This window comes from Osmerus eperlanus, chromosome 5, assembly GCF_963692335.1.
Source record: "Osmerus eperlanus chromosome 5, fOsmEpe2.1, whole genome shotgun sequence".
Classification (NCBI taxonomy): domain Eukaryota; kingdom Metazoa; phylum Chordata; class Actinopteri; order Osmeriformes; family Osmeridae; genus Osmerus; species Osmerus eperlanus.
In genome coordinates, this window is record NC_085022.1 from 13,090,418 (window position 1) to 13,102,334 (window position 11,917).

Sequence of the window (11,917 nt, forward strand, 5' to 3'; positions counted from 1 at the left end):
TATACAATTTGGTCCAATGTGTTTTCCTTAACTGTTGTTGGAAAGAACTTCTATTTGATTAACACATTCGGACAGGGATTACCTATCAAACGTCAGCTTTTCACCTGACATTGGATTAACCCAAATCTCCAAAGACACATACTGGTGCATGGACACTCTCACACGCAAGGCATGCGTACACACAAGAGCTGGGTATATGCACATTAGTACATTTATATCAATAAGTCACTGTTCAAATGTACTGTATGACCTTTTATTGGAAAAAGGCATTTTTGGACCCTGAATTGGACCTGCTTGTTACAGTACTGCTCAGTCTGTAGTTATTTTATATTTATATATCTAAATATAGTGAAGTCATTAGTGAAAGGCCCATTGTTTCAGTGAACAAGTTATAAAAAACAAAACAAAAACTGCTTTATCATATTACAATACATTACAATTTCATATCACACAACTTATTGACAGTGGTTATAAAGGGTTGCAGAGGTTAGGAGCATAATACAAATATTGATAGAGGTACAGAACAAACCTTCACAGAGATAACAGAAAAGGTCTTAAAAACAGTCCTTTGAAAGTTTATTTCCCAAAGCTTTCAATATACGCCTTTTAAATTGGCACAAAAAATATACAAATGTGTGTATGCATTTCTGGTGAAGGTTTAGTTGACATGCAGGCATCGACCAATCTCAAACTTAAACCATTAAAGAGGAAAAAGGCACAAAGTGATGACAACACAAAAAACACACAGAGGCCTTTCCCTTTGGGGACGAGAGGAAAAAGAAAGATGGGCAGACAAGCAGTGACCCGAATAGGGGCTGGTGACATAGCTCTACTGGACACACCCCTAGTGTCATTCAACCCCCCCTTTAGCTGGCACTGTGAACATCACGGGGGGCACTGAGGACCGGTGCTGGCAGACGCACCCCCCTGGTCCACAGGTACTACCATATTGCACGAGTATACAACAGTCTTCAATGGCCCCAAAGCAGAAGCCTTGACTCAAACATGGTTTACCAACGAGCCGTGGCTAGCCGTGGATTTGGGACCGGGCCCAGGTGTTTCACAATTTAAATGGTCTGCATTAACGATTCCTAGTTCAGTGCATCACAGAATACTGCAACACTACACACGTGCTAGTCTGCAGTTCACTGCATACATGACCTAAAAGGTGTCAATATGGCTACTAAACTAAAACAAAACTCAAAGGGTTTATATGGTCAGTCAAACAGAACCATAAGGGATTTGCACACGACACAGATATGAAGGAAATACTGCTTGTTCTTTTGCTCGTTCTTGATTGGGTTGCAGTGAAAGTAGAGAAGAGGCGAGGATATATCGGTTGGCCACGGTTGGGATGCCATTATCTACCAGGAGACACCAGCTGTGCACCCCTCTGAGCATACTCATATGTCTAAGGGATTACGATCAAGATTGCAAATAAATTACTGTCCGTAGCATTAGCGTGGCAGGGCAGGTATCCCCCCCACCAGTGCACTGCTTCTCACCAGAGCCTAAAGTAGAGCACTTCCAAGGGGAACGTAGTGTCAGTAGAGAGGAGCTCCGCGCCCTCGCAAGTTAGAACTCATCGTGTCGTGCCAGGGCTTCCCCAAAGTCTGTGGCCTGACTGCCCACAAACAGGTCGTACTTCTCCACGATCTCCGCCTTGGTCAGACGGCCATCCTAGTGGAGAAACAGCACATCCGTTAGTCACTGGTTAGCTGTTTGGCTTCTGTGTGCTCAATTCAGAATAATAGGAGAACACCGGCAGTGTAAACACACTGACGCAAAGGCGAGCATGCACACGCGTACACACACACACGTACACACCTTGTCTGTATCAGACTCGTAGACCAGGTGCTTGGCCTCGGCCTCTGCGTGGTCATAGTCGGAGGGCAGTATCCAGTCTCTGGTCTCTTCCTTGTCCATGCGGCCATCTTTGTTTTTGTCTCTGAACTCTGTGAACTGCTCCCTCTCTGTCCTCACCCATTCTGGCTCTGATGGGTCCCCCTCCTGGTTGTACATGTCACCTGCAGGTGACACAGCAAGACCGGGAAAGAGTAAGGAATGTGAGAGGGACTTCCTACTGGAATGCCTATGTAATGCACCTGGTAAAATGCCATTCATCAGAATCAGAATCAGAATTCGGTTTATTCGCCATGTATGTTATACAAACACGGAATTTACTGTGGCAGGGAGGTGCAAACACTAAACATATACTAAACATTCATTGACAAAATACAACCAAAACTGTTAGAACGATGCACTTATAATCCTTGACTTTCTGCTGTAGATCTGTGTGTCGCTTTTGATCAAAGGGGATAAATTAATACATTGACAAATGTAAATAAGTTATAACTCACCTATGTACTCCTCTAGGTCAATGAAACCATCTCCATTTTTGTCTATGTCCTCCATGGTCTCCTACAGCAAGGAAGGAGAACACAGTGCATGAACACCAGGGTTACCATTCAAAACAAACAAGTTCCAGTCCAGTACCTGTATGCGTAAATGTGTACATTTCTATGTGCAGTATTAGTTTGCGTGAGTGTGTACATTTATATGTGCAGTATTTCTTTGCGTGAGTGTGTACTTGTGGGTGCGTGACCCACCAGCACTACTATGTCCTTCATATGGTCATACTCCTCAGGGTGGAGGAAGGCTGTGAACTCCTCCTTATTTGCTTTACTGTCTGCATCCAGGTCGGCCATCTTGAACCTTCTCTCATCCCGAGCCATCATCTGCCTGTAGCTGAAGCCATCTTCGGGGTCTGGATCATCTGAAGATCGCAAAGATGGGTCAACAAACTTGCACTGGTGGAGGTTCGTCATGTTTTTTTTTTTTTTTTTTTTAGGTAAACAGCTAAATTATAGGGAGTCAGGTGGCTGAGCGGTTAAAGAATCGGGCTAGTAATCAGAAGGTCGCCGGATCGATTCCCGGCTGTGCCTAATGACGTTGTGTCCTTGGGCAAGGCACTTCACCCTACTTGCTTCGGGAAGAATGTCCCTGTACTTACTGTAAGTCGCTCTGGATAAGAGCGTCTGCTAAATGACTAAATGTACATGTAAATGTAAATTATAGCTTTGTGTTCCTTTGCAAGGAAGGACACGGAATCATGTGTGCTGACAAGCGTGTACTTACCAAGTATATATCCATATGTGGCATTCTTGTATTCCTCCCAGGACACCTGACCATCCCCGTTGAGGTCATGACCCTTCCACTGGCGGTCCACATCATCGTAGATCCATCTCTTCTGAGCGTGCTTAATCCACTTTTTCATCTCTTCAGTAGACACATATCCATCTCTGTCCTCATCTATACGCTCTACCAGCATACTAAAGAGAGAGAGAGGGAGGGACGTTAAAATAGGCAGTTTAAGAAGGCGTGTATATTTACGCGAGTGGGAGATGGTGTGAAACTCGTGTTTTACCCGAGTCTCTCTTTGCTCTCTTCTGGTGTTAGTTGATCAAAGGTCTTGGCCTCATCCTGTCCCAGAAAGGCTTCGTGGTCATAGTCAAAGTTCTCCTGGTCATCGTGATCCCGGTCGCTGAGCAGATCGTCATGGTGGACACGGTCCTTCTTCTCAGTGGGTTTACTGGTGGCGTAAACCACACACAGTGCAAAGCACATCATGATAAATGGTCGCAGCTCCATCGTCACAAAGACACACTGCCTGGGACAGAGAGAAAGGGATCTGTGTAAATAACACATTTAAATAGTACAGGGATCAGTTGTGTGATGTCCTTAATTCTTAGTGGATGTTAATCCGTGATTTGCATAAATTACTTCCGACAGATGAAAGCTGAATTTCTTAGTAGTATTAGTGCAGTAAACTTTATGTCAGTCTGATGCATTATTTTAATGTCTACCCTTCGTTTTGAATTTTTTGACATATAGGCATCACCTATCTACATATTCCGCAACACAGGGACAGTGAATTGTAATTTAACAGACAAGCGTATGTCTAGATTATCCATAGTACCGAAACATAAATGTGGGTTTGTCGAATTTACTAACTTGACCATACAGCAAGCTAGCAGTAGCTAGCTGTACCAGTAGTAACCTCTGTTGACTACGTCCACTTCACCTGGCATGCTACTAAAAGCATAGATTTAGTCAATCTACTTGCATTTATAGACTAGTGTTTCCTTACATTGCCATTTCTCCTTTTTCAAACAAAAGACAATTAAACTTACCGGTCTCTTTTTTTTTGTCTGTCGGGTCTGGATATTGAAGCAGCGTCAAGCCAGCCTCAATAATGAATCTCGTTTCCGGAGTATTTCATTAAAAGTATTTCAAAGTAAAGGTCACGAGACGAAGTTACAGCTACATGAACACGATAAGAAATATGTGTTTCACAAAGTGAATTGTATTTAGGAATGTGAGAATAATTAGAGTACTTAATAACAATAATAATAAATGGGATACTCTATAATGTACATGGCGTATGGGAGGAATTTTCCTACAGTATCAATTGATGTTGACTGGTGCTTTAAAGTGTCTTTGGAATTTCAATAAGTGGGGCTCAGAACACTTGTTGTTGGCTACATTAATTAATTAATTAATCCCATGGCCATGTATGCAATATACAAACAAAATATCAGGTTTGTTAGTAAATTTCAATGGCTGGTTTCTTAAGCCTCACTGAGTGTCCAAAATATGTTTAATATTAATGGAGGCAATGTAGGCCTATATTCCGTACGTCCAATTTGTTATTACTTTGACAAAACGTTGTTAATAATATTAACAAACATGTTTTTTTTGGTATTTACATTTGTACTTTCTGTGCATTTTGACATGTTTATGTACTTATTTTACAGCTTGGTACAAATAACAAGACTGATCAATTACAAAGATCTTAATTTATGTTGAATCCGCTCTTCAACTGGGATTTACTTAACAGTTATGTCTCCGACGTCTCAGGCTCTTACTTTGAAAGCAAATTCGTGAACCCGGAAATGGAGTTGAAGACTATTGAGGCTAGTTTCACTGTAGTGGACGTGGTGGAGGTTCTCTCCGGCCCGGATACACACCCTTTACTTTACCATCGTTTCCTGGGCTAGGACGAGTCCGATAGCCAATGGCGTTACAGATGCAGCTTTTTGGAACTCCATCACTCCAGTGCCTTGTCGCTCGTCGATTGGTCCACTTCAGAGCAGCATCGGTGATTGGATTGGCTTATAACCGCCACGTCCTCAACCCAGATATTGCAACAATGTGTAATATATAAACTCCATTCATAAAAAGAACACTTAAGGCAACTTACAAATGCCTGTTTACTAATAAAACTCTTGTAGACGTTTTTGAAAGACTGCTTAAATTTCGAGCTATTTAAAAGCGTTTGCGATTATATATTAGCCCAATTTTACAGTCACAAGTAGGGCTGACAATGTATTTCAGGATACATTTCAAGTGCACATGGAATTACACATCCTATTGCTACTTCTTCTGAAAATGTATTGTCAGGGTCACTTAAGATCCAGTTGGCTTCAAGGTTACAAAAGTCTACAAAATATCAAACATAAAAAAAGTTCAGGTGTATTTATTTCAACATCAACGGTTCCAATACAATATACAATATTAAGGTACTGGTAATGTTCTGCAGTAATCCTATACTGTGTGGGCTGAAGGCAATACCACAAAACTAACTTCTAGTTAGTTTTGTGGTATTGTTACTGACTACTTCTAGTTTTAGAAGTAGTCAGGGAATGCCTGACTACTTCAGGCATTCCCTAAAAAATATGTTCAAGCTGTGGTGTATCACAACAGTTTAAACATCAAAATGGAAAGGAAAAATCTTCAGTTATTAAGGTATTTCCTGCTCCACAATCGAGACGAATATATTTTTTGGTAGCCACATGAAGCTACGTTGACACACCTTGTCAGTCATGAGCACTGTCTGGCTAACACCTGTCACAGAGACATTGTTTGGAAAACTAAGTCACTAGGTGCACCAGGCAAGAGAAACTAAACACTCTTTCCTAGACCATTCAGTCAAGGGTAGTTTTCTGTTTGTCGTCTGTCAGGCTCCTGCCAATCCTTCTGTATGCTCCTCGTCGTCCAGGTCACAGGGCTGTCAGTGACTGATCTCAGCAGTCTCTAATGTTTGGTCAACTCCCTCAATCCTGATGCATTTCTCCTTCTTCTGTGGTTTGTTGTCCCGTTTCCTCCACATTACCCGTCTTCTCTGCGCCCTTGGTGGAGTGAGAGGGGGTCTCCGCAGTCTTTCCGTCACCTGGTAGTGGCACGTCATGTTCTTCTGCACAATCAACAATACAAACAGCAACACATTGAAATAAACCTTTAGACAGAGCAAGTCAGGTTAAGTAAAATAGTGTATGATGTATATACACTGTTTGGCTGGGGGGTGTATTTTTAAGGAGTATGTGCTTGACGGTATCTGTGAGGACGGACCCGAGCTGGGTTCTCCCTCTTTCTTCTCAGCTAGGAAGATACGTTGCATCATCAGTTTTTTCCCGGTGTGGCATTTGTATTTCAGCTGAGGGCCAGTGTCGGTGTCCTGTCCTGATACACAGGGACCAGGGAAACAAAGCAGGGTTGAGTCATGAACACAAAAGATAAATAGACAAGAATGACCAAGCCAGGAGACAGGGAAAGGCAAAGAACGTACCCGTAATATCTTGCTCCTGAAACAGTACACAGGTCCCCAAGAAATCTGCAAGAAGATGGACAGAGAAACAGGTGGGTGAGAATTTTTCCCCCCAATATCCACAACACCAATGTGCAAGTATTCAACATTTTGCTGAGGGCAGAATGAGGGTTTCTCCTACCTTCATATTCCCCTGCAAACACATATGGCCCTACTTGCATAATTGGCCGCTCGCTATCAATGTCCTTCAAAATGAGAAAGATGAGAGGTTGATCAAACTTAACAGCATGTTTTTTTGGTATAGGTTGTGCTGCAAACTAAATGAATGTGTTATTGGAATAAGATTCAATTGTTAAGGACTCACTAATATCTTGCAAGTTCCCCCCTGGCATTTCGTCAGGAAATCTGAGTTGATAATACCAGAGAGCTCTACCACAACCAACTGCTCCTGGATACACGTGTAGAAGCCAATTGGGAAGACATACATTAGCCTCAATTCACGTAAAAGCTATGTGAATCTCTATACTTGTGACTGCACCAACACACTAGACTGGGACCATGCACCACCAGAGATAACTGCTGATACAGTAGCCTTACCTCTTCTTCCCAATCGTCTTCAATATCTGACATTCTACAGATGATAACAACAAGAATATAATTAATGTAATTAAAGTGGCTAGCTGACCGAGCTAATAAATCCTTATTTAGCCATGGGCTATTTCTCGACAAGTATCTAGCTAACTAGCAGTAGTTGGCGAGGACATGGAGTTCACAGATTAGATTTGTTGTTTGGATACAATGTCGCTGCACCACCATCTGCTCTCGTACCTTACTTTCTTACTAGTCACCAATATCAAACCAAGTGGTTTATTTAGCAATAAGAATTGGGTTAACAACACCGAATTGCTATGGAGTTAGGCTGTACTGGTTACAAGCATAGATATATATAAAGACATAGTTACAAGCGTAAACCTAAACAAACGTGTTCCACATCCGCGTTTGAACATAGTATGGTGTCCAGTAAGGTCCATAAAACATTTGATGAGCGATTTGGAATGAACCACAAAAATTCTTTCAGTACAAAAATATCACCTCCAGGGTGCGCTTTTGCAGCATTCTTTGAGTCTTTCTGATAGATCAGCTGCTCGTATGCAATGGTTCCTTACCTGGCATAATTTACTTCTCTCTCCATCTCTCTCTCCTTAAACAATCTTTTAGCAATGGGAACAGTTAAAACACATCTACAGGTGGACAGGTGCACATTCTTGGCTTTAGACTGCAATTAAAATACAGCAATCTTAATGTAGCATACTTAGCTATTTTAAAACTGATCCAAGATATATATATATAGTAGAGAGATGTTATTGAGAGATATAGAGATTATTAAAAAGCATTAATATTACTAAATTCATTCAGAAGGAAATATTCTGTCCGTTTATTGAACTCTTGCAATTGGTATCTACAGACAACATGCATGCACGAGTCAGTTTGGCCGAAGTGAATCGCCGAAATCCATACCCTCTCTTATGAACTGGACAAGGAATCAACTTCTACTCAGGCCTGTTTTTGCTCTCTATGAATATTCAAAATGCATTTCTAGTCACCCCATTCATTTCATCCTTCTCTGTCTGCTTATAAGTCTACTGTACAAGTGTATTTTTTCGATAACAGAATATTAGAAAACCAATGGCATGAAAGCTCTTTGTGAAATAAGATAAAAACAATAGCAAATATTGAAATAAAATATTAAAAGTCACATTGGACACGATACAATTGAAACAATAGCCTTAAGTACCAACAATAATTGAAAAGTATTATTATTATTATTGTAGGCCTTTAGCCTATTCTAACGCCCAACAGTTTAATTTAAAATAAGTAGCATGTAGGGCATATGAGCTTTGGTTATCGTAAATAATGTGAAAGGCCTAAACTTCGGTTTAAAAGCAAAATATCTGAATGGCTCTGCTCCCAGAACAAAACGTTATAGGCCTACATAAAATACGAATACTATATATAGCCTAGCTGTTGAAAACTGCGTTTGATATCAAATGAAAATAGCCAATAGGCATAGGCCTACATATTTTTTTTAAAAGAAAACTAAATCGGTTTGATAATATAGGCCTATTGTAGAAAAAAGGTATAGGTATGACCACTTTAGACCACTGTTGCGTCTCATAAAGTAGTTTGTCAGAAAGTGATGGGAACAGTCTTGGCTTAAATGTGATAGGAAAACGGCGTTTTGGAATTAAAAAAAGTTTATTCCATCGGACAACAATATGAATATTGTTCAGATAAATTTGACAAATGTGTCATACTGATCCCGCCGACTCTTACGCCGGATTAAGGGAAATTGCAAAGAATCAGGTCTATACAATTTTTTTTATTTTATTGCTTATCCAACCCATCTCTCTCTCTCTGTTTCTGTCTGTCTCACTCTCAATCGCTGTTTCTCACTCCCTCTCCCAATTTCCCCCCTCCATATCATTTCTTTAATACTGGACCTCGGAGAGGTTGTCATGTCGACCAGCTAACAAGTTACTATGGCAACGGCTCGAGGGGGTGAGCACTGACTAGGGAGAAGCCTATCCTTAGGGAGTAAGGACAGAGGGATAGAGTTGAAAAGAAGGAATTATAGTAAATAAGGTGCCAGGGTATTTCAGAAGAATGGAGATGTGAGATAATCCTAAATGTGTGTGTGTGTGTGTGTTCTGATATGAACTGTCTTGGAAGTCAAACCCATATCACAAATTGCGAAATTTACTAAAAAGGTGCCATAATGATGAATAGCCAGTGCAAGGTTACGCTCAGCCAAGGTTACTCATCACAACACCATCACAGAACCACCCCTGTGCATGTGTGGCTGTGTTCAGTGCTTTCCCTGGGGCAGACAGGGAGTGGTCAGGGGAGTGTTTGACATTCGGTAGGCTCTGGAGGGTGTCAGATGGTCCCCCTGGTCCACCCCAGCCAGACACTTTGTCACAGAAATGTCATAAAGACAAGTTGGGGAGCTGGATGGTTGGGGGTTGGGGTCTCATTTTGCCTGGGGGGTGTAGTGGTGGTTAATTGCCCTATTAGCAGTGACAGGGTAAATCGGTGGTGGGGCTACTATGTTGCAGGGAAAACAACAACCCTGAGATTATGCCTTAGGGCAAGGCAAGTGGGTGGCATGGATAGTTCATGAGTGTGTATGGGTGTTTGAGACAGGGTATCCGTGTGTGTGTGTTTTCTGTCAGGATATGTTTGTGTGTGTGTGTGTGTGTGTGTAGTGCAGGTATGTGAATGCAAGATCTGCGTTGCTAAAATGGTGCACTTTGGTAAGAGATTTTTTCCTAATTTGGCCAACACACAATAGGTTAACATCTGTCCTGATATATAATCCATAAAGATTTGTGCTATGCACAGTCAGTTTCTGAAAAAGATTTATAGCTTATTTAAGTTTCGAAAAAAGGTCAGGTGTAAGAGATGTTTAGCCCATAAAGGTAACCTTAATGATTCGTAGTCTTTACCCCGTTTCTATTGTTTCGGTGTAGCCGAAATAAATTAAACGTCGTCACTTGCCCCTGCATAAGCCTATGTTCTAGTAAAGGAGAATAGCAGGTGTCTGGATACAAGTCGCGTGCAAACGCTCGTGTAGGCCAATGAGGTCCAGTTTGTGGTCACTTTGTTCAGTTGAGATTAATCACATTTCCATGCGAGACCAGTCAACACGGTGCGCGTCTGTTTGTCTTTCTTTCTTTTTTTTTTTACGCATAATAGCCTACATAGCCCACTTACTTTTTTCATAATTTGTTTACAGTTAACTTACCTATAACATTCATAGACTGACGTGTAGCCTATTTACGCAAGGGGAATTTTTTGTTGAAAATAGTTACATTAATTTGTTATTCTGTTGGCATTGTCTCTGCAGTGAAAAGAGGCTATCCTATATGCTGTATATTCTTCTGAACATAAGCTATTGGTCAATGTGTGGAGCTAAACTGAATCAGAACACGTTTAAAGCAGGATGAACGAATGTAAAGAGCCGAGTAGCCTAATCTAAAATATGGTTGGATCATATAGAAATTATTATAATAACAATGATCAAATAACCACGCTTGTTAAGTTTTTATCCCATCCATGAGTCAATAGTCAAACTACTATAGCCTAATCTTTGTAACAGCACAAATCTGTGTTAATTTCGCACACTAAAATCTAAAATCCGTTTCAAATGGATTTCAAACGTGGACACGCGAATCATTTGTATAGTTTCTTGTTATTTTACTGAACCACATAGGCTAGTCAAATACAATGATAGGCTGGATTATCATACCCAACTGAGAGAAGATTCTTTTGGGTTTCAGAAACAGTCGGACTATAGGGATTGGCATAGGCCTACAACATATTTTCATTTAGGATTTCATGACTGATAGGCCTAAAATGGTTACACCCACACCCAGATACACCCACACCCAGATACACACACACACCCACACACGCATAGAGAGAGCGATCGAGAGAGAACGTCGATAAGGCTGAATTTTATGTAAAGACAACGTCGCATAATTTCAAGCTCCACTTGATTTAGGCCTGTAAAGATCCCGCGTATTCATCTCGTGTAAAATATGATTGAACTGACTGCATTTAATTTTTGTTTAAATATTAATTAACAAGATGCATACAATAGCCTACATTTGAATTTATATTATTTATCAACAATATAGGGTAGGCCTACAAACATATTTTTTCTGACACAGCGAGCCAGGGAATAGGATGAGACCTTGGTTATATATATATTTTTTTTTTCTAAAGGTAGGACAGATTTTTGTTCAATAGAATCTGGATTTTGAGAGAACGACAGATTGCACATCACTTATGAAATCAACAACGCATTATCATAACAATAGCCTCGAACGTGAGGACGCCTGTCGACGAGGAGAGAAAACAGAAGGATTTTCTGTCCATGTTTTTCTCAAACATATTTGAGTAGCCTACTGTGATGACAGTTCAATGGACAGACACCAGTATAGGACCACATGACACGATTTGTTGTTCAACTATTCATCAAACCCTGTTTTCTAGCAAGATGATTGAGAATCTAGTCAGTTCACTGTTGTATATTTAAACTATTGACTGTCATTGTGATTTTGGGGTAATTTGAATAATTAAATCAATTCAAGAATCAAATTATTAAGACTTGCAATTTTAGGAATTCTAAACTATGGTCAATGTTTAAGCGTGGAGGTGAATGGAGATTTATCATCATCGGCTATAGGCATATCAAATACATTATGATAAGCTATAGGCAATTATTTTATAGTCTAGCCAAATTTA

At 40.6% G+C, this 11,917-nt stretch overlaps 2 protein-coding genes across 3 annotated transcripts; both read right to left on the minus strand.

Moving 5' to 3' along the window:
- Positions 1–397: 397 nt before the first annotated feature.
- calub (calumenin b) lies at positions 398–4,274 on the minus strand. 2 transcript variants are annotated; one of them, XM_062461710.1, is made up of 7 exons: positions 4,194–4,274; positions 3,428–3,670; positions 3,139–3,332; positions 2,610–2,776; positions 2,361–2,421; positions 1,828–2,027; positions 398–1,680 (listed from the first exon to the last, which is right to left on the minus strand). In XM_062461710.1, exons 2-7 carry the CDS (start codon positions 3,649–3,651, stop codon positions 1,576–1,578), a joined length of 951 nt encoding a protein of 316 aa, XP_062317694.1. In that variant the 5' UTR covers positions 3,652–3,670; positions 4,194–4,274; the 3' UTR covers positions 398–1,575. The 2 variants fall into 2 exon arrangements, with proteins under 2 accessions (XP_062317694.1, XP_062317695.1); XM_062461711.1 differs by having other exon boundaries at positions 3,428–3,666; positions 4,194–4,254.
- Positions 4,275–5,523: 1,249 nt separating this feature from the next.
- Positions 5,524–7,656, minus strand: gtf3c6 (general transcription factor IIIC, polypeptide 6, alpha). Its single transcript, XM_062461728.1, has 7 exons — positions 7,562–7,656; positions 7,205–7,531; positions 6,972–7,055; positions 6,789–6,852; positions 6,629–6,673; positions 6,412–6,522; positions 5,524–6,256 (listed from the first exon to the last, which is right to left on the minus strand). Exons 2-7 carry the CDS (start codon positions 7,235–7,237, stop codon positions 6,117–6,119), a joined length of 477 nt encoding a protein of 158 aa, XP_062317712.1. The 5' UTR covers positions 7,238–7,531; positions 7,562–7,656; the 3' UTR covers positions 5,524–6,116.
- Positions 7,657–11,917: the final 4,261 nt, after the last annotated feature.

Excerpts from the sequence above, each read along its gene's own strand:
- calub (XM_062461710.1), bottom strand. The coding sequence starts at position 3,651 with ATGGAGCTGCGACCATTTATCATGATGTGCTTTGCACTGTGTGTGGTT. Across the intron at positions 2,028-2,360 it reads TGACCTAGAGGAGTACATAG|GTGACATGTACAACCAGGAG; the intron begins GTGAGTTATAAC and ends TGTCACCTGCAG. Across the intron at positions 1,681-1,827 it reads ACGAGTCTGATACAGACAAG|GATGGCCGTCTGACCAAGGC; the intron begins GTGTGTACGTGT and ends TTTCTCCACTAG.
- gtf3c6 (XM_062461728.1), bottom strand. The coding sequence starts at position 7,237 with ATGTCAGATATTGAAGACGATTGGGAAGAAGAG. Across the intron at positions 7,056-7,204 it reads AAGACGATTGGGAAGAAGAG|GAGCAGTTGGTTGTGGTAGA; the intron begins GTAAGGCTACTG and ends ACGTGTATCCAG. Across the intron at positions 6,257-6,411 it reads AGAGGGAGAACCCAGCTCGG|AAGAACATGACGTGCCACTA; the intron begins GTCCGTCCTCAC and ends TTGATTGTGCAG.